This window comes from Pipistrellus kuhlii, unplaced genomic scaffold (genome assembly GCF_014108245.1).
Source record: "Pipistrellus kuhlii isolate mPipKuh1 unplaced genomic scaffold, mPipKuh1.p scaffold_m20_p_23, whole genome shotgun sequence".
NCBI classification, from domain to species: domain Eukaryota; kingdom Metazoa; phylum Chordata; class Mammalia; order Chiroptera; family Vespertilionidae; genus Pipistrellus; species Pipistrellus kuhlii.
Window position 1 is genome coordinate 10,011,846 of NW_023425522.1, and position 21,081 is coordinate 10,032,926.

A 21,081-nucleotide genomic window follows, 5' to 3' on the forward strand; every position below is an offset into this window, starting at 1 on the left:
AGAGGGTAGGGTAGGAACCTGGTGGAGGGGGGGAAAATGAGTAACTTTTGTAATAATATGAACAATAAAGGTTTAAAAATAAATAAAATAAAAATAAACTTTTAAAAAATTAAAATAAAATTGTTGTGCGAGACGGCGGCAGCTTAGGTGCTTACCTAGGCCACCATCTTGGTTTCTCCAGCCTTTACATTTTTGAAAAAATAAGTTGAGGAAAATTTAAAAACCCCAAGATTTCCCCCAAATTAGCTCAAACATCACTCCTCAGATTATACACAGTTGGGACATCACTCCATTTTCTGTATTTCCAAGGGCCTTTCCTTATGCTCACCCTTCAAAAGACGGAGTGAAAGAATCATGGGGCACCTACCTCCAGTCCATAGATTTCAAGACCCTCACGTCTACACCTCTGGTTCATGCTCACACACGCACCCCAGCAGGGCCTGGAATATGTAGAACTGCCTAAAGGGATCAGACACTGGCCAGGAATGTCCAAATCTCAAGAATGGGTAGGAAGGCTTGGGGTGAACTTGTCAAATTCCTGCCAGGGATGTGCTGACGAGGCAGTAAGTGTGTGTGGGAAGCCGGGGGGGGGGGGGGGGGGGGGGGAGGGGGGGGGGAGCGGACACACACACACACACAATTGTGACAAAAGGCAGCAGCAGTGGTCCATGTCAAAGTACATAACTTTATTGGAAATGAGTGGGGGTGTAGGAGACGGCTAGGAATCAGGCTCTGTGACAGGTGGTGGCTTCTCGTCATCAGGGGGACAATCAATGAAGTCAGCCAGCATGGCAGCTGTGTCATCCTGCTCCTTTGAGGGACAAAGACATAAGATTCAAAACAGTCTCACACTCATACGGGAGTGGGGCAGACTTGGACACAGCCCTTCCCTAACACAAGCAGCTGTAACCCCCTCTTACCCCAGCCAGCCTCCCCGCTCCCCCACTTTCCCCGCCCAGAGATGCCTCCCAGCCCACTCACCTTTTCCTGGGGGGGGGGCGTCTCAGTCTCCATTTCTTCAACTGCAGATGTCTCTGGTGGGGGGCGCACCTCATCACCCCCACCCTCAGTTCCCTCGTCCAGCATGGCTGGCGGAGGAGCACAGGGCTCCTCTTCCACTAGCTCCTGAGGAGGTGGCCCTGCTGTGGGGCTTCCCCCTTCCTTCTCCAGCTCCTCCTGGGAGGGGAGCACCTCAGGGGCCAGTGTGGGTGCAGTCTCAGCCCCACGCTCCTCCTCCGGCCCCTGCTCCTCCACTTCTAACAGCAGCCCAGGCTCTGGCTCTGGCTCAGGCTGCACCTTGGGGGACTCGGCAGAAGGAAGATCTGGAGGCACGCTGGTGGGTGGAGGTCCTCCTTCTTCTACCACCCCTCCGGCTGAGCCAAACTCCAACTCTTCCACCTCTTCCAACTCTTCCTCTTCCTCCTCCTCCTCCTCCTCTTCTTCTTCCTCTAATTCACCCTCCTCTTCCTCAAATTCTTCCTCAAACTCTTCCTCCTCTTCCTCTTCAAAATACTCATCCTCTTCTTCCTCCTCAAAATCTTCCTCCTCCTCCTCTTCCTCCTCCTCCTCCTCCTCCTCTTCTTCCTCTTCCTCCTCCTCCTCATCACTGCTGTTGATATTAATTACTGTCAAGTCTTCTTCCAGGGCTGAGGGTCCTCCCCCACTAGGAGTTCCTTCAGGCACCAACTGCGGTGGTTGGAGTGTCACAGGGCCAGGAACAGGAGGGGGTGGAGGTGGAGGGAGAGGCCCCAGGACTGTAGGAAGCTCTTCGGGCTCCTCCTTGGCCGGTAGAGGAGGGGAGGCTGCTGGTGGCCCAGCTGGGGCAACAGGAGGTGGGGTGGCGTCTGAGGGGGGTGGGGGTGGCGGGGGCGGTAGCCCCTCAGGCACGATCACCACACTGTCGTCAGAGTCGCTTTCCAAGGAGATCTCTACATCAGACGCCTCCTCCTTATCATAGTGCACAAAGGCTGGCCTGGGCACTCTCCCCCCGAAAGTTTCCTCTGGGGGTATCACCGGTGGGGGAGTGCCACTAGAAGCAAGGATGGGCTCCTCATTTGAGCCTGCCCGGTGGTTCTCAGGGCCAGGAAGGAGCCGCGGGGGTACAGACACCAGGCCTGGGACAGAGAGGCCTAAGTGGTTGGCTGTGGCTGGAGGTCCAGGACGTGCTGGAGGCACTGGGCCTGACGGGGGCACTGGGCCTGCGGAGGGCATGGGGCCTGCTGAGGGCAGGGGACCCACTGAGGGCACAGAGCCAGCTGAGGGCATGGGGCCTGCTGAGGGCAGAGGGCCCGGGGGATGAAAGGGTGGGGCCCTGAACGGAGACGGGGCCTCAGGAGGAGGAACTGGAGCAGGTGTGGGGCAGGTGGGGCCCACGGACTGCAGAGGAGGAACCCGGGGATGGGTCAAAGCAGCACAGGTCACCAGTGCTTCCGAGCAGAAAGAAGAGACCTGAGGAAGGAAGAGGAAGCAAGTGTGAGCATCAGGAATACAGGGTTTTATGAAACCAGAGAGGAGAGCCTGCCAGCAGCAGAAACAAAAGAACCCTCAAACCTAAGAGATGAACTCGGCCCGTCTAAAGTTACCTCAAGGTTGTCTTCCCTCTGGCCCAGGGAGAAGGCTTGCAGGGCACAGGCGAGAGGAGGTGGGCAGCGAGGAGAAGGCGCCAGCAGCAGAGCCAGCAGCAGACGGTACAGTTCCCGGCGGCAGCGGGCGCTGGTATATGGGGAGCTGGCTAGGACACTGCCCTGTTGCACACCCATGACCAGGGGCAGGACCAGATCATGCAGCCTCTGGAAAGGACACGGAGCAAAACTAAGGACACCACCTAGACGATCCAACCCTTCTCCAGGACCCCCTCCCAAATTGCAATGGACGCTCTCCAGGGGCACAGCCCCTCACATGGGCAGGCAGTGGCCCCGCCCCAATCTCCATGGGGACCAGGCTCCACTAACCCTGTGAGTCTCCTCCTTGATAAGCGGCCCGCACATGAGGATGGTCCGGCTGAGGCCTGGGGAGAAGAACAGGTGTAAGAGACCTGCTATTAACAGGACTGAGAGGACATCCATAGCCCGTGTTCACACAAGTCACTTAACTGCTCTAAGCTCGTTTCTCCACCAGGAAATGAGGATCTCGCTACACAGGGCTGGGATAATGTAGGCGCACTGTCAATGTGCATTTATCTACCTGAGAAGCACTGGCTCTCCTCTTCACATGGGGGGAGGGGAGGAGGTGGTATGACAGACAGTGAAATACAGGGAACCCCAAGGAAAGTCACCCACTAACTTCAGTGATTGACTCCTTGTCTGCTTCCAGATTAGCACTTGTGTTGGAAGGACACCCCGCTGAGCAGCCTGCCTGGAGGGAATGTAAGCTCCACAGGCAGGGACTCCCCCTTTGCTACAGCTGTCCTGGCAGTGCAGAGGATATCCAACAAGATAAAAGAGACCCTGGGGAAAATATAACGACCCAACCCTCGCAGGCACCACTCCTTCCCGCAGATTCAGGATTTTTGTCCCTGCCCTGGGGGCTGCATGGCTGCTTCTGCTCCTTTTGGCCCCTCTTGAAGCCTTTTTAGCCGATTCTGCACTTATCCACACCCTCACTTGAACGCCTGGTTTGGGGCTATGGCCCCAGCCATCCCAGCACTCTGCAGGTGCCGGGCACAGGCCTCACCCACCTCTCAGCGCAGCTGCACACACATCACTGTTGGCATTGCCATCCCCCTTTCGGTGGCTGGGAGGGGCCGCAGCCTCCCCCATGTCCAGCTTTAGCTTCTTGGGGGCGCTGGGCTTCCCCGTCTGCAAACCGCCATCAGGGCTCCCCCGGGGACTGCGCAGCTGGTGGTGGAGGGGAACACAAGTCACACTCACAGGCACACAGGAAGGCAGGCCAGAGTGAGGAGACGGTGGTGCATGAGGCGGCTCACATGGCCAGATGTGCAGGATGAAAGCCCTGGCCCAGGGACGTGGGCAGAGCCTCGCTCACCTTCAGGGCATCGGCTGGCGGGGAGATGTCACTGAGCAGGTGGGTGAGCAGGGCCTCTCCTGAGGCGCTTGCCTGAAGCACTCCGGCCGAGGCACCACACACCTGCACCCACAGCTCTAACACAGCGTACACCTTGGTCCGCATGGCGCTGTGGAGTGAGCAGGGCAGCTTATGCATGCCTCTCCTCCCTCAGCCCCCAGCCCACCTGCATGGCCTCACCACCCTCTCCTCCTGATCCCCATCCTTGATGGTCACCTGTAAGGCTTCTCCTGGCCCAGAGAGACAGTATCCCTACCGATGCTCCAGGCATTGAGGACCTGGGGAAGCAGGCGGCTGATCAGGGCTCCAAAGCGCAAGAGCCGACCTCCACACCTGGGGCGAAGACACAACATGACCTCCATTCCCAGTATGTCCCAGTCCCTTCCTCACACTCTGCCCAGTCCCACTCACGCAAGGATGAGCGCAGAGAGCAGGTCCAAGGCTTCCAGGTGGATAGAAGGCAGCAGCAACAACCGCAGGGGACCATCTCCGAGCAAGCTCTGCAGAATGGAATTGGCAAAAGCAGGAAGTGAGACACAGACAGGGAAAGGGAGGCGGAGATGTGTGTAACTAAATACATATGGACACACATGTAAGGAACCCACCCCGGCCCGCCTCTCCGAACAAGATCAAACCCCATCCTATAAAACAGAGCCTGAAAGGATGAGGGGAGGGGAGCTGCCCTCTCGCAATGTCCGGCTGGTCCCCTTGCTTGCCCTCCCCTCAGAGCATGTGCTACAGGAGTCCTCGCACAAGGACAGAGAAACCACTCTGTGCATGTGTCGGGAGAAGCACAAAGAATAATGGCAATCGGGTAGAAGCAAGGCGCTGGCCAGACAACCTCAGGGATGATATCATTTGGGGAGCTTCAGATCCCACACCACTTTCCTGGTTGCCCTGGGTCCTAAGGACTGTGAACGGAGGACAAGCACCACTTACAATATTCTTGGCACTGATGCTGAGGGTCCGGCAGATGAAATCCAGGATTTCCTGCACAGGGATGGACACGGGGGCCCCAAACTCAGAGCTGGAGAGAATCAGAGCAGGGAGATCCTCAGAACTGGTTCCCCAGCATGTCTGGCCCCCCTCCAGCTCCTTCCTCATGATGCAGAAGACACCCCACATCAATCCCTCCTTCTCCAGGGTCATGCTCCCTCCAGCTCTCGCTCACCTGAGCAAGAGCCCCAGGCAGCTGGCCAGACCGGAAAACCTTTGCCGAAGCCGGAAAAGGTTATGCGCATCAGCATCTTCTGCGGGGGAAAACAGCATCTCCACCCCAGGGCCGTCGTACTGCACAGGAGCTGAACGTAAACACAGCAGCTTCACACTCCAGGGCTTTCCATCCCCTCCCTTTTCGTTTCTGGTGGATGACCCACCGTTCTGCCTAGAAATCAACGGTCCCACTCTCGGAGCCACCCTCCTGGTTCCCTGCTGCCACGCACCCCAACCACTCTGCCACTGACTACTGGCCATGGCCCCTACCTGGTTCTGCTCCCTCGTAGAGAGCCCCTAGCAGACTGTGCAACGAGGCCAGCAGACTGTGTAGCTCCTGCTCCCAGCTCTCAGTGTGCTTCAAGCCCTGGGAAAAGCCAGCCCCTAGGGAGGGCAGCCGGGAATAACACTCACACGCCAACTAAAGAAGAAAGGTCAGAAGCTTGGTCCGATGGGAATGCAGCCCAGCCAGACACCCCCAGCGCCACCAATGCCAAGAAAAGGAGATCACAGACAGCTCTTAGGGAACATCGGAAAGGGACGATGGGGCAGAAGCACACAGACGTTGTGCCTCTTGAGTATGCCAGCAGGGAGGGAATTGGGAACATGGTCCAAGCAGTACCAAGAGAGAAATGCTGCCCGGCTGGCATGGCTGAGTGGTTGAGCTTCAACCTATGAACCATGAGGTTATAGACTGATTCCAAGTCACGGCACATGCCCAGGACCCGGCTCAATCCCCAGTTGAGGGCTGCAGGAGGCAGCCAATCAATGATTCTCTCTCATTGCTGATGTTTCTATCTCTCCCTTCCTCTCTGAAATGAATTTTTTAAAATTTTTTAAAGAGAGAGAGAAATGCTAAGAATGAGAAGTTCCAACTCATGCCCACACTTCATCTGCCTCCTTTTCCTTTACCTGCTGCAGCTGAGGGCTCAAGGCATCCACCCGAGACAGGAAAAATGAGGCCAGCTTGCCCTGGGTTGTGGAAAAGAGAAAAAGGCTGGTGAGTCAGCTCCAAGGGCCAGAGACATCCACCCTGTCCATTCCCAGCAGCAGAATCTAAGCCCTGGTCTTTTCTCTTTCCTGCAGACACAGACAGCAAAGCATTCTACGGGGCATCATGCCTGGAAGCAGACATGCTCTCATGGGAGAAAGACATCCTGAAGGTCAGCTCTCAACCTCAGCCTCCCTGTCTGGTGGGGAAAGGGTCTGGCCTGTGCCCCACAGACATTACACTCCCTGCTGCCAATTTTCCCTCAAGCCAAAAGGTTACAGAGTGCTGGAAAGCAGCAAGCCCCACACCCAGCTCCCTACGGGCTTAAACAAGAAGCGGTGGTCCAAGCTGGGAGTTGAGGCACTAATTAGAGGTATGAGGGCAGTTCAAGGTCAGAGGGAGGGGAGGCCTCTGAAGAAGAACTGAGGCAGCATATCTCAGAGCAGTAACCTGTCAGTTGGCAAACACTGACGCTGCCTGCTATGTGAAGGTGCTGGCACAGAAGTGTTCTTTCTACCTGGGTCACAACGTACCTGGGGGCAGAATCAAAGGGGCCTGTGAAACTGATGGGGGCAGGGGGAATTGTGTCATTTTCACTAACATGTAAGTACAAGTTATTATTTCTTTCCACTTTAAATGTAAACAAAAAGCCACAGTAGTATTAGCAGTACCTCTGGCTGTCTCGCATTTTCATTTCACATTATAATTGTAACAGGGTATGTTGAAATACCATTCACATGTATCACTAATTTGAAATTCAGTAGTAGATATTAGCCTTGCTGCTAGATCTTGTTGTTTGACATAGGTATTCATGAAGAAGCACATACTACTCTATCACACTTTTTTTAAAATATATATTTCAATAGATTTCTCTTAAAACTCTGTGTATTATATTTTATGAATTTAAGAAGGGGTCCATGGTATAAAAGGGGATAAGAACACTGAAGGAGACCTTTAGGAAGAAATGAGATGGGATTCCCACTTTCAGTGGGATGAGTCAGGAAGACCAGTATATGGAAAACCACCACCTAAACCCTCAGTAGCATTCACTCTACGGAGAGGGGGACAGAGGGAAGATCCAGAGGGAGCGATCCTAGGAGGCAGGACTAGGGAGAGCAGGGCTGACCTGGGTTTAAAAGAAAGGGGAAAATCCCTAGGAGACCAGAGAGGGGAAACACTGCTGAGAGCTACAGACCCAGAAGATGCCAAGGAGAAGAGGCCGAGGCCTTAAGTCCCAGCCTAGAAAGCATGGGCTTTGGGGAAGGGAGGGTGGGAAATCACGAATCTCAAGACAAACCAGCAGGGGCACCAGACCCGTGGCAGGGGACTCATGGGAGCAAAGTAAGAGCAGAAGCCTGTCAGTCAGTGTGCGGTTAGGAAACCAGCCCTCCAAGGACTCACCCCCACTGACCTGTGGCAGCAACCACGGAGTTCCCCACATTACACTTCGTGATTCTCACTGACAAGACAAGCACCGTTACAGCTGATACCAGGATAGAGACCAGGGACCACTGCCCTTGGGGCCTGGACAGCACTGTCATGTCAGATGTGGTAGGACTCAGAGCACTTCAACCCAAACACAGTAACCATCCACAGGCCTCCTGCCTCACCGGCTTCTCCCAGGAAAAGATTTCTTAGGGACCTGCCAGGGCCCCAACTATAGGGGCACTCAGCTCACACTTTTCCTGAGACTCTGGCTCCAAAAGCTGTGCATGTGACTGCAATAAGCCAGGGCTCGGACCACAGGTGACCTGTGCAATGGCTCACTTCAAATATTTCACTTGGCATGCAAGCGCACAAGCACACTCAGGGTATCTCTCAAGAGAGGGGTTAGGCCTCCCACTAATTCCTAGGAATTACTAATGGATTTTTCGCAGTTAGGCCTCTTACTGATTCCAAGGAATTCGTGGGGTTAGGCCTTCCACTGACTCCAAGGAATTACTAATGGATTTTTCGCAGGGTTAGGCCTCTTACTGATTCCCAGGAATTCGTGGGGTTAGGCCTCCCACTGCTTCCAAGGAATTACTATCGGATTTGGCGAGGAGAGGCGAACCCTCTCCAGAAATAACCTCATGGACTCAGAATGCTCAAGATACACCATTCAGGAGGAGTAACCCTGAGCTTGGAGACTGCAACTGCCTTGGGAGCTTCTGGAGGATGGGACAGAAAACAGATAAACTTTCCAAAATGGCAAGTATGTTTCCTAAGATTTTCTCAGTACCAACTGCCCCTAGGGCCTTTGTACGATACAAAACAGATTCTTATCGAACATGCTGGCAACAGAGACAAAATCCTCAACACCCTCAACAGTGAGAAGTTCTTCAGATGACATGTCACTCTTAAAGACATAAAGGCATACATATCCTGTTAACAACATATGAAAGCGTTGTTGGTTTGGAAAGGACACTCAAAATGCAGGCCGTAACTTGAAAAACTACATGTCTGGCTCTAGCTGGTTGGGCTCAGTGGATAGAGCGTCCACCTGTGGACTGAAAGGTCCCGGGCTTTATTCTGGTCCAGGGCACATGCCCAGGTTGCAGGCTCTATTCAGTAGGGGGTGTGCAGGAGGCTGCCAATCAATGATTCTCTCTCATCGCTGATATTTCTATCTCTTTCTCCTTCTTCCTTTCTCTCTGAAACTTCAGAGGGAAGGCAGGACAGGGTTCAGACAGGTGAGGAGTTGTAAGAGATCAACCACAGGACTTACACGCATGCATATATGCATAACCAATGGACACAGACACTAGGGAGGTAAGGGCATATGCTGGGGGGTGAGGGTGGCTGGCGAAAGGCCAATTGGGGGGAAAGATACATATGTAATACTTTAAATAAAGAATAAAAATAAATAAAACTACGAGTCTGACAAAAGAGCATAAATTATAAATGAATGTCCCTGACCACTCACAACGAAAATTAAGAAGCACAAAACAGAGAAAAACACCTGGCATTCTAGCCTCCCAGACTATTCAAATCTTGACCCTGAAGTTACAATACTCCCACTTTCATGGGGAATGCAGGCAGATACAGACAACCCCAAACCGGGCTGAATCAAAGCAGACATTTGCAGTAACACCTTACAAACTTTGACCAGTGAGGGGTCAGGGACAAAGATCTGTCTAGCCCATGTAATTTGATAATTTTAGAAGGCAGGCAGTTTTTACTAAACTTGATAAAACTTTTAATAAAAAAATAAAAAATAAAAACCAAAAAGCTTTAGTAAAATCCACGAGTTACTCCAAATACCTTCTTGACAAAAGTCTTGCCCTGCTCACCCGAAGAGTCTACTGCCTGTCATTAGTGGCATTCACATGAAAATAAAGAATCAACAAGGACAGGACTCCATGTTCTCTGAGGAGCATCATCTGCTCGGGGACTTTTCAGATACAACTCACCACCCCTGCAGACACCACCCCCAGATCACAGCATGCATGCACAGCGCTCCCCGTCTGGCTCACAATCCTTCTCAAGCCACTAACAGCTGATCAGAGCTAGTGTTAGTGCTGAAGCCTACCTGCCAATCCCATGTTCTTAAAAGCTTCTAGAGAGTTTAGTGTGTATGTGTGTGAGAGGAGGAGTGTGGAGAACAGGCTTTAAAGGCAAACAGGTCTGATACCAACCTTGAGTTAAGTTAGTTAAACACCTGTGGGCCTGTTTCTTGGTTAGTTTGGTGACACCAACTCCACACAATGACTATAATAATAAAATGAGACGACAACTCAGACACTCGGCAGAGAGCCTGGAACATTGTGGGCACCTAATAAATACCAGTTCCCTTACCCTTTCTTTTACTTCCTTGATTTGGTCATAGAACCAGGTGAATTTACTTTCAGGATCATTTGAATGGCAAACTCCCCTCCAGTTGATAGTACTAATGGCTGATACAGTTAACCTCATCAATTATACAAAACAATTATTAATCTGATGCTAATTCCAGTTCTCTATATAAATGTGTGCTTCCATCTGAGTAAGATGCCCAATGGTTTATCAAACTATGAGTATAAAACTGAGAACATTTAATGTACAGGAGAACACCTATTTGTTCTTAGGTACTAGTTGACATCCAATTATACTGCAAACAACAGATGTGCCAATTATAAAGGGCCTTTAACTGTTACTGCTTTGGCAGAATTTATTCAAGTTAGAGTTGAAAACAAAGTTAACTTTTTCACTGACCTCCTCTCTTACCTGACCCACATCTCCTATGCCCTACTAATGCTCATTAGTACATCTTGTATGGATCATGGGGGGAAAGGGTAGGGAAGTGACTAAGGGAATTTAGTCAGGAATATAAGACAACGTGTTGGCGATGTTGTTACAAAGAAGTAATAAATCAGGAAGGCTTCCTGGAAAAAATTACAAGTTTTAGGAACAAAGTAAGAGCAAATGGTCGGAAAAAAAGAGGCAGGGCACTCTAGAGGTACAGAGGAGGAGGGCAAAATGAGGAAGGAGCCCATGGCTAAGAGCCTGGGCTTCAGCATCAGATCTAGTTTCCCATCTCTATTGATCTTAGGCAAGTTAATTTCAATTTCTTCATCTGTGATGATTAAATGAGATAATGCATGTGAAGTGCTAAGAGGTGGTATAATTATAGCTATGGCGATCAATGATAGAAAAATCAGAAGACAGGTGCTTAGAAGTCTCAGCAATAGCATCTGAGGTAAGAGAGCTACTAGGCTGAAGTTGGTGGGAAGAGGAATTTCCATGAATACTTACTTTGAGGGATCCACAAGCCCGAGGAAAATAGGTCATACACGCCTTCATTCCCTCCAGTGCTGAGAGCTCACACTGTGGGGAGAAAAGTAAGGAAGAGATGAGAGTCCAATGCCCCCCCACAACCTCTCAAGGTCCCTCCTCATACACTCTTTCTTGGCCCTTCTTCTCTCTTCTTTGATCCTATTCCCCAATCATTTCCCATCACATTCCTTAATCCAGGCAGTCAGAGTAAGGCAGGCATTAAAAGGGGCCAAGGGTCAGAGGGACTGGGCAGGTGTCTCACCTCTGGTCTGAGGCCCAGCAGGGAAGTGAGAAGGCCAGGGAGGTGGTTCATGGAGATGTCCCGAAAGAGTGTAGGAAGCTGGGCTGCGTATCGGAGCAGGTCCCTCAGAATCACCACAGCCAAATCCATCGTGGCAGGTGGGTCCTGGGACTAAAAAGCAACAACACCCATGCTTTCAACCTCATCTTCATGGTCACCAAGAGGAGGAGGAATGACAGGTATGACAACATGCGGCTTTTGAGAAACGCCACAGTTAATGTCAACATTACCATCAGATCCACTAGGAAGAGAGTGCATTAGAGACATGGAGTATTCAAAAGTAAACTATTTGTCTATAGAAAAAACGTGTTTACATTTTCGTATTAGGGGTATTTGGGGTCCTCAGAATTTGTTTGGGGGACAGTAAGAGAAACAAATCCACAACTGAAAGACCTAACTGGAAGAGCACAAGAGCTTGATTCTCCCATATTCTACCTCCCTTCAGTGAAGAGCACTCCCAGCCTAAAAAAAGTCTCAGCTGCAACAAAATCACTGCACCTCTAAGCTAGTTCAAACCTACCCTGGAACTCATGAAGAAAAATCGGTTTGGGTCCTAACTGGTTTGGCTCAGTGGATAGAGTGTCTCAAGAGTCCCAGGTTTGGGGAGATCCAAGATGGCTGCGCCCAGGTGAACACCTAGCCGCAGCCGCACACAACAATTTCAATAAAATACAACTAAAATATAAAACGGACATTGCCCAGAACTACAGGAAGGTTGACTGACTGGAAATTCTACAGCGAGAAGCAAGGAGAAAACCAGAAGGAGGTGTGGAGGAGCTGGAAAAGCCCAAGGTACGGAGACGCGGCGCGCGGAGAGGACGGAGCCGGAGAGGAGGGGGAGGCGGAGTGCCTGGCGGGCGTTCCCTAGCGGAAAGGAGATAAAACTCCGACTGTGCTGGGACCCCCGACTGCTCTGAACCCCAGTTCTAGGCCACACCCCGGGGACTCAGGCTCAGCCATAGGGAGCCGGGCTGTAAGGCAGAACCCCTGGGAAGTGGGGAAAGGAGGTCCCGGCGGCACGCACACTGCACGCAGAGAAGGGACGGTCGGCTGTGCCGCGGGATTGCCCTGACGGGAAGGAGACTGGGGCTCCAGACTGCTCTGAACGCCACCTCCAATTCCACTTCCAAATGAACTGAACCCCAATACCGGGCTCATTGTGGGAGAGCATAGACTGTTTGGCAGCAGGCAAAAATCGAGGGCACCTTTATCTCAGAGGCGCAGGCAGCGAGCACTGAAGGACCCGCATAGGGCGGGGCTGACGGAAGCCAAAGCTGCAGGCTCCACCCTGAAACCCATCCCATCTGTAACTGCGAAATGCGACAACAAAATAGATCACAAACGAAAGAAATGGAGGACAAAAAGCGTCTGGATATAGAGTTCAAATCTACGCTTATAAGGTTTTTCAAGAATTTCCTAGAAAAGATGGATAAGGCCTATGAGGATATGAAAAGAGATCAACTAGAATTAATAAGGAGTCAACAAGAAATGATAAGGGATCAACAAGAAATAAAGAATACATTGTCTGAAATAAAAAATATTTTACAGAGTCCTAAAAACAGAAGGGAAGATCGCAAGAATCAAGTCAAAGATTTGGAACATAAAGAGCCAGAAGACACTCCTCCACTGAAGCTAGAAGGCAAGAGAATCCAGAAAATTGAAGATAATGTAAGAAACCTCTGGGACAACTTCAAGCAAACCAACATCAGAATTATGGGGGTCCCAGAAGATGAGAGAGAGCAAGATATCGAAAACATACTGAAAGAAATAGTGACAGAAAACTTCCCCCACCTGGTGAAAGAATTAGACTTACAAGTCCAGGAAGCGCACAGAACTCCAAACAAAAGGAATCCAAAGAGGACCACACAGAGACACATCATTATTAAAATTCCAAGAGCAAAAGACAAAGAGAGAATATTAAAAGAAGCAAGAGCAGAGAAGGTAGTAACCTATAAAGGAGCACCTATACGATTGTCAGCTGACTTCTCAACAGAAACCATGCAGGCCAGAAGGGAATGGCAAGAAATATTCAAGGTGATGAATAGCAAGAACCTACAGCCAAAAATAATCTACCCAGCAAAACTATCACTCAGAATCGAAGGCCAGATAAAGAGCTTCACTAATAAAAAAAAAGCTAAAGGAGTTCATCACCGCCAAACCAGAATTATATGAATTGCTGAAGGGGGTTCTTTCAGAAGAGAAAGTAAACAAAAATAAAAATTATGAACAACAAATACCTAACTATCAACAAGTGAATCTAAAAACCAAGGAAATTAAAAAAATCTGATGAACAATATTAACTGTTGAATATAATAGAATCAGAGGTATGGAAGGGGAGTGAACTGACGATTCTTGGGGAAAAGGGGAGAGGGGGGCGTGGGAAGAGACTGAACATAAACTGTGCACCTATGGATGAGGACAATGGGGAGAGGGGAAAGGGCAGAGGGTGGGAACCTGGTGGAGGAGAGCAATGGTGGGGAGGGAAAAAAGGAACATTTGTAATAATATGAACAATAAAAACTTACAAAAAAAAAAAAAAAAAAAAGTCCCAGGTTTGATTCCGGTCAAGGGCATGTACCTTGGTTTTGGGCACATCCCCAGTGGGAGTGTGCAGGAGGCAGCTGATCAATGTTTCTCTCTCATCAATGTTTCTAACTCTCTATTCCTTTCTCTTCCTCTCTATAAAAAAATTAGTAAAATATATATATATATATATTTTTTTTTAAAAAGAAAAAACGGCTTGGGCCTGGCCTGTGTGCGCAATGGTTAGAGCATTGTCCCACACACTGAAGTGTGGTGGATTCCATTCCTAGTGAGGACACCTACCCAGGCTGTGGGTGCATGCATGAGGCAACCAAACAATGTTTCTCATATGGGTTTCTTTTTCCCTTCCCCTTCCTCTCTCTCTGGAACGCATAAAAAAATGTGCCCACCCAGCCAACATACCTCAGTGGTTGAGCGTCGACCTATGAACTAAGAGGTCGAGGTTCAATTCCAGGTCAGGGCACATGATCAGGTTGCAGGCTCAATCCCCAGTGGGGGGCATGTGGGAAGCAGCTGAATGATGGTCCACACGCCAAAAATTATTTTTATATTTTTAAAGCGTTGGCAGACTAACCAAGAAAAAAAAACAGGCAACAGAAACCATATGTGGTTCGCAAAACATAAAAGATTTACTACCTGTAAACATTTACTTCATAGAAAGTTTCCCAGCCCCCGAGCAAGACTGGGCACCATGAAGCAGGTCCGCATCCATCTTGCCACTGTCTCCCAGAGCTGAGCACGCAGCCTGCCACATGTGCTCAGAATGAAGACGTAAATGAAGATGTCATCAAAGATGTAAAAGTAGAAAAAAAATTAAAATGTTGAAAGAGAAAGAAAGGAGTGGGCAAGAAAAAATAAATCAAACACCTGGGAAAAGTAACTTTAGAGATGTCACTCCTAAGAAAAGCTAATGAGGAAGTGAAACAGTCAGAGGTTACAGTGTGTGAAAGGTCAGATGAATTAAAGTAATTCAGTGGATGAAAATATCAAAAAGCTTAAAAGGACTTCCATTTGAAGCTTATCCTCCCTTCTATCAGAAAACTGCTAATGATTCTGTCCTCAGAACTAAATGTGCAAGTCACAAAGAAAACACCACATCCCAAATGGAGAATAAGGAATGGTGGGGGGAGGGGACGGAGTCCGGGCAGCGGCTGAATCCTTACCTGCAAGACCTGCTGAATGCTCCGAAGCCAAGAGACACAGTGCTGCTGGAATATCTCTGTGGAGCTCTCCCCAACCAGCAAAGACAGCAGACAGAGGCCCTCAAACCTGGTAAGAAAGAAGTGAGTGATAACAAGGTGGAGGCTAGACTTCAGAGAAAGCTATTTATTGCTCTTTCACACTCACTGGACTAGACCTACAGCAAGACTTCACCTCCAATCACTGTGGTTTCTAAATCCTGAAATACTCAGAAGACTTGGGGTGAGGTACAGGCAGCAAGGAAAGGGAACAGAGATCATCACAGTCCCAGGCGGGGCTGGAATCGGTGAGATTCAGCTCAAGTGAGTTCATGAAAGAATGACAGTCCCCAGCCTCCTGGGAGCGACCCTCCTGACGAAATGGGTGGGCAGTAATGGACAGATGTATAGCTCACTGCCTGAGGAAACATCCTTCTGGAGGGAAGGAAAAAAAAAGGTTAAAGACTTACCGAGTTTTGATAGAACTGAGACGAGCATTACTGAGACCCACCAACGCCCCAACAGCTGAAAGATTCTAGAAGAAAACAGGGAAGTGAGTCAGAAATAGGATGCTAAAGGTGCAGAATTTCTCCAAGCCCTGCCGTGTCCCAGTAGCCATGAAGCCTTTTCTGACGTCCCACCTCCTTTGAGGATAAAAGACCATTTCTCTAGAGGCCTCAGCCTTTGTCCTATTTTCAGTAGGTGACACACATAGCATACTAGTAGGAGGGGCAGAGATGTGCAGCAGGCTGGTCCCACACCACATGTGTCCTGCAGACTCTCCTCAAAGTCACATCTTGCTTGATCCCTTCTTTTACTGTCCACCCAACAAATGAGTGCTCTACAGAGACAGCCCCACTCATCCCAGCTACCAGACCTCAAAGACAGGTCTGCTTCACCCGAGTATCCCTGAGCAGCACCTAGCAGAGGGAGGACACTGAATGGACACTGAACTCACCTGTTTCCCTTCCTCCTTCACCCCCAAACAAATCAACCTCCTCCTGTCCCCGGCTTCCTTAGACCTGTTAAGAATGCCAACATATGCCAAAACCGGTTTGGCTCAGTGGATAGAGCATCGGCCTACAGACTGAAAGGTCCCAGGTTTGATTCCGGTCAAGGCTATGTACATTGGTTGCGGGCACATCCCCAGTAGGGGGTGTGCAGGAGGCAGCTGGTCGATGTTTCTCTCTCATCGATGTTTCTAGCTCTCTATCCCTCTCCCTTCCTCTCTGTAAAAAATCAATAAAATATATATTTTTTTTTAAAAAGAATGTCAACGTAAACTTCTAGTCAAGATAGTATACAGTAAGTAAATGCTATACTCACCTCCTCCCATGACCAAATCAAAATTACACTAAACTACAGAACACCCATCATTGAGAACAGCCTGAAATCTAACTGAACAGAAGTCCGGTAACTAAGGACATACAGAAGAAGCCACACAGAGACTGGTGGGGGGGGCAGAGATGTGCAACAGGCTGGTCCCACAGCCACGTGTGGTAATAAAAAATCTGAAGGGATATTTCAGCTGCAGAGGTCCCTCTCTCCTCCCTCCCTCTCTCCTCCTTCCTCTCTGAAATCAATAAAAATATATCTTTTAAATAAAATTACCAGTCTATCTCAGCTCATGCTTAAGAGTTTCCTAAAATCTCACAAAGGTTCACAAATCCCCAACAAGCAGAAGCTGGCTTCACCATGCGCCAACTAGCTAAGCAGCCCAAACACAGCACTAGCAGCACCTAACCTCAGCTTATAGCTTAGCCTCTCCCAGGCACCTCCAAGCCCAGCGCAAATGGCAACCATCTGCACATCCCTTTGTAGCTCGTACCAGGTGGCTCTGAGCAGAGCACAAGCAGCAGCTAACCTTGGCCTGCACCTCCCAAGAGACCCCAAAACAATACATCCAGTGCCAGCGCCAGGCCGCGTCAGAGAACCACCCAACCACCTCTAGAAATGACATACTCAGAGGACACACCCAGCAGGCACCAGTACCCTGATAAAGCAAATCCTGCTTCACAGGGTTATCCCCTGCACAACGGCTCCTCCACTGTAGTCACAGACAGTCCTCATAATCAACCAGCCTGAGGATTAATCCATCTCACTGATGTGCCAACAGTAATCAAGGTGGAACTACAATTCACACACAACCCACACAAGGGACAAACCTGGAGCAGCCAGCTCAGGTGACCAGGGAGACTGTACCACTGGGCCCCACAGACACTCGACCAAGACCAGGAGACATGGTAGCGCCACCTACTACATAGAAACAGAGAGGGAAGCTGCCAAAATGAGGAGATAAAGAAGCACGTCCCAAATGAAAGAACAGAACAGAGAAATTCCAGAAAAATAACAAAATGGAGACAAGCAATCTACCAGATGCAGCGTTCAAAACACTGATTATAAGGATACTTAATGATCTCAGTGAGAATTTTAACAAAGAGATTATAGAAAGTAAATACAGAAAACATAAAACGAATATAGAAGATATAAAAAAAGAACCAGTCAGAAATTAAGAATACAGTAACTGAAACAAAAAATACATTAGAGCCGAAACCGGTTTGGCTCAGTGGTTAGACTCTAACCATTAGAACATGGGCCTGCAGACTGAAAGGTCCCAAGTTCGATTCCAGTCAAGGGCATGTACCTTGGTTGTGGGCACATCCCCAGTAGGGGGTGTGCAAGAGGCAGCTGATCGATGATTCTCTCTCATTGATGTTTCTAACTCTCTATCCCTCTCTCCTTCCTCTTTGTAAAAAATAAAATACATATTTTTTTAAAAACTAGATTCGCTTTAACTTCCTGCAATCCTTTAAAAAAAAAAAATACATTAGAGGGAATCAACAGATCATATGAAGGAGAGAATCAAATCAGCAATTCAATTCCCTGTCAGAATTTATGGGAAAGCAATATTGGTAATTAAGCCTAGGTGGATGGACCAATCAACAGATCTCTTTTTCTCTCAAGTCACCAAGCCTATTCACTTACCTTCATAAACTCTTCTCCAGTAGACTAGAATTTCTCTCAAGAAATCTGTCTTGCTTATCTAACCTAAAGATGAGGAATAGTAGCTAACACAGAACAGATACTCAGTAAATGTTTACCGAATGAAAATCCGTGGGGAAGCAAGGGAAACCATACAGTACCATGTACTGAGGACCCAATATCAGAGACACAAGGAGAAAATACTCAAGGCAGGATATACTAAAAAAAAATGTGATACATGCAATATTAAATATTAATATTAAATAGCTTCCCACATCACCTTTAGCTTCTTTACTCAAAATTCTACTAGACTTTTAGACATTTAGAGAAAATAAACAAGACATTAAATTCATGTAGCTCGCCTTGAGGGAGGAGGGGAAAACTTGAAAAAGATGAAAGAAATCATACATACATAGGCAGGATATTTAACATTTCAGAAATACTTAGGAGCATGAATCAGAGGAAGATTTAGAAGGAAGAGAAAATATGTAATCAGCCCCTGCTTCTAAAACTGGGCTGAGACAGCAGAGGCACAGCAGAGGCACAGTTTTGTTACCCTCAACAATGAGGAGTAACGGTAATAAATAAGGTCATCCCTCATAAATCTGGGGCTAAGATAACTGGACCACGCAGCAGATTGTGACAACCCTCTTCCTGAAAGGAAGCATGGAGCTTGGAAGGTCCCATAACAAAGGCTGGGCAAGAAAGGCCTCTTGAAGCATGGGTAGAATTTGGGGCAAGAGATATGAAAGGAACACCTTCCATAGGTTAGACATGTTACATCTTCTTAGAATCAGTGGCTTCACCTGAACAAGATGGGGGTTCAAGCTAGAATGGAAGTAATGACAAAGATACGGAAAGGAGTGGACAGATCCAAAAACTACTCAGAGGAAAAAATCAACAGGACCTAATTACAGTGCATATGGAGGTGTGTGAGCAAGAAAAGAAAGTGTTTAGGATGGATGGCATTTGGGTTTCTAGCTTGCAGAACTGAATGGGTATTAGATTCCACTCTTAGTATGATCCAAAGAACCCTACCAAACCCGTCTAAAAAGCTCTACATGATCTGTCCACTACCGACCCACCTAGCACCCACTCTCTTCCCCTCCACCTGAGCGAGCCCAGGCACAACGCCCTTCTTTTCTTCTCCCTCCTACCACACGGCCTTCCCACGTGACCTTCCCCCGGACTGAGCCCCTCTTCCCATTTTCTTTCCCTACCAACCCCTACTCATCCTTGGGGGTCTCAGCTTAAACTCCAGTACCTCTAACCTAATCCTGCTATACAACGCTCAGCGTTTTGTAACATTTCGTTCATCACCAGCACATCTACACCTGAAGCATCCAGTACTTGCCAAGCTTGGAAGGTCCTCAGAATGAGTTCAGTTAAGTATTTGTTAAATACACATCCACTCTGCAGGGGGTAAAAATCGCAAAAACACATATAACTCAACTGAGGAAAAAGAAGCTAAAGATCATAGATCTAGCGACGGGGCCTGGAATGGAACCCATTCGTGTGTGACTACCAATAGACTACCAATGGAGAAACGAGGCCCATATTTTCAGTTTCTCCTCGTGGCTGAAAAAGGCGAAATACGTGAATTTCGTGCAGACGGATACCCGGATTCGCTTTCTGCACCCAGCTCTCCCTCCCTCCATCCACCGGACTGCTGCAGCTGCAGCTCGGTGAAGCGGGCGCACAGATGCCGCTCCCACCTCCCACCAGGGCCGCCCACCCGCCGGTCACAGACTCACCTGGGCCCCGCCCACCGTCCCATGCAGCCGCAGGAGGCACATGAGCCCGGGCAAATGTGGGGCCGAACGGGCTGGGGGATGCACGGGAGGAATGGTGGACCCCGCTCGCGGCTGCAGCAGCCCGGACACGCTCTCCAGCAGCAGCATGCGGAGGCGCGGGCCCGAGCCCACCGCCGAAAGGCCCCCGGCCCCGCCGGGAACCCCCGCCGCGGAGCCCGCAGACGGCCCACTGAGAACAGCTGCGGCCATCTTCACTGGGCTCTACTGGCGGCGTGGCGCGGCGCGATGACGCAAACACTCCGCGACGCACGCGACGCACGCCTGCGGGGTGGGGAAGCAGCAGGACCACCTGGGAAGCACGGAGATTGGGCCCCGCGCTCTGGTGGGAGGGAGCATGCGCCGGGGCGGCTGGGGGCCCGCGGGGCGGCCGTGGGGCGCGGGGCTTTAGTTCCTGGACTGCGAAGGGCCGGGGGCGCCTGAAGAACACACGTGGTCTGGACAAAAGGCACCGGAGCCCCGAAAGGGATCCTTTAAAACAAGAGAGTTCAGATACTTTCCTTCTAGGCAGCACTGATGTCTAAGGAACTGACCTCTTATTTGAAACTGTAGACATTTTATTGGTTGTTTTTTTTTAATATTTTATTGATTTTTTAGAGAGAGGAAGAGAGGGATAGAGAGTTAAAAACATCAATCAGCTGCCTCTTGTACACCCCCTACTGGGGATATGCCTGCAACCAAGGTACATGCCCTTGACCAGAATGGAACCTGGGACCTTTCAGTCCACAGGGCAACGCTCTATCCACTGAGCCATACCGGTTTTGGCTGAAACCATAGACATTTTAAACTACATTCACAACCACAGAACTGACAACAACATTGCTTGCAAACTTAAAAAGGTAAATGCATCTAATGGAATGATGTACAAGGCATAGAACGGTCTTCTACATGGTTGGCAAGGAAGTAAATTGATGCAACCTTTCTTGATAGCATCTTGCTACTTTTATTCCCCAGGCAATCTCCTTCATTCGGTATTTATTCATTCCACAAATATTTACTGAGCACCTTTCAAGGTGCCAGGCGCCATTCTAGGTGATGATAATAAAATCACGAAGACAATATACCCTTCAAGACAGAAGAGATGGTCAATAAATAAGAAAATAAATAGATTTTGTATAGTGCTATGTGTTATTTTAAAAATACTCATGGCCCTAGCCTGTTGGGCTGTGCAGATAGAGCTGTCCTGAGGCCTGAAGGGTCCTGGGTTAGATTCCGGGCAAGGGCACATGCGCAGGTTGTGTGCTGGATCCCCAGTAGGGGTCCTGTAGAGGGCAGCCTCACCATTGATGTTTCAATCCCTCCCCC

At 49.3% G+C, this 21,081-nt stretch overlaps 1 protein-coding gene across 2 annotated transcripts; it reads right to left on the reverse strand.

The window, feature by feature from the left end:
- Window positions 1-668: 668 nt before the first annotated feature.
- On the reverse strand, window positions 669-20,026 carry PELP1 (proline, glutamate and leucine rich protein 1). 2 transcript variants are annotated; one of them, XM_036452414.2, is made up of 17 exons: window positions 19,720-20,026; window positions 15,454-15,518; window positions 14,969-15,074; window positions 11,223-11,372; window positions 10,940-11,011; window positions 6,148-6,207; window positions 5,506-5,656; window positions 5,195-5,324; window positions 4,963-5,050; window positions 4,435-4,523; window positions 4,240-4,356; window positions 3,985-4,132; window positions 3,677-3,836; window positions 2,952-3,007; window positions 2,583-2,789; window positions 982-2,448; window positions 669-811 (listed from the first exon to the last, which is right to left on the reverse strand). In XM_036452414.2, exons 1-17 carry the CDS (start codon window positions 19,966-19,968, stop codon window positions 719-721), a joined length of 3,408 nt encoding a protein of 1,135 aa, XP_036308307.1. In that variant the 5' UTR covers window positions 19,969-20,026; the 3' UTR covers window positions 669-718. The 2 variants fall into 2 exon arrangements, with proteins under 2 accessions (XP_036308307.1, XP_036308308.1); XM_036452415.2 differs by having other exon boundaries at window positions 10,982-11,011; window positions 19,720-19,999.
- Between the last annotated feature and the right edge of the window lie 1,055 nt (window positions 20,027-21,081).

Bases quoted from the DNA above. Each gene is read 5' to 3' on its own strand.
- PELP1 (XM_036452414.2), bottom strand. From the start codon at position 19,968: ATGGCCGCAGCTGTTCTCAGTGGGCCGTCTGCGGGCTCCGCGGCGGGG. The intron at 11,012-11,222 runs GTGAGACACCTG...TTCTCCCCACAG, and splicing joins TGCTGGGCCTCAGACCAGAG to TGTGAGCTCTCAGCACTGGA. The intron at 4,524-4,962 runs GTAAGTGGTGCT...TCCATTCTGCAG, and splicing joins GCATCAGTGCCAAGAATATT to AGCTTGCTCGGAGATGGTCC.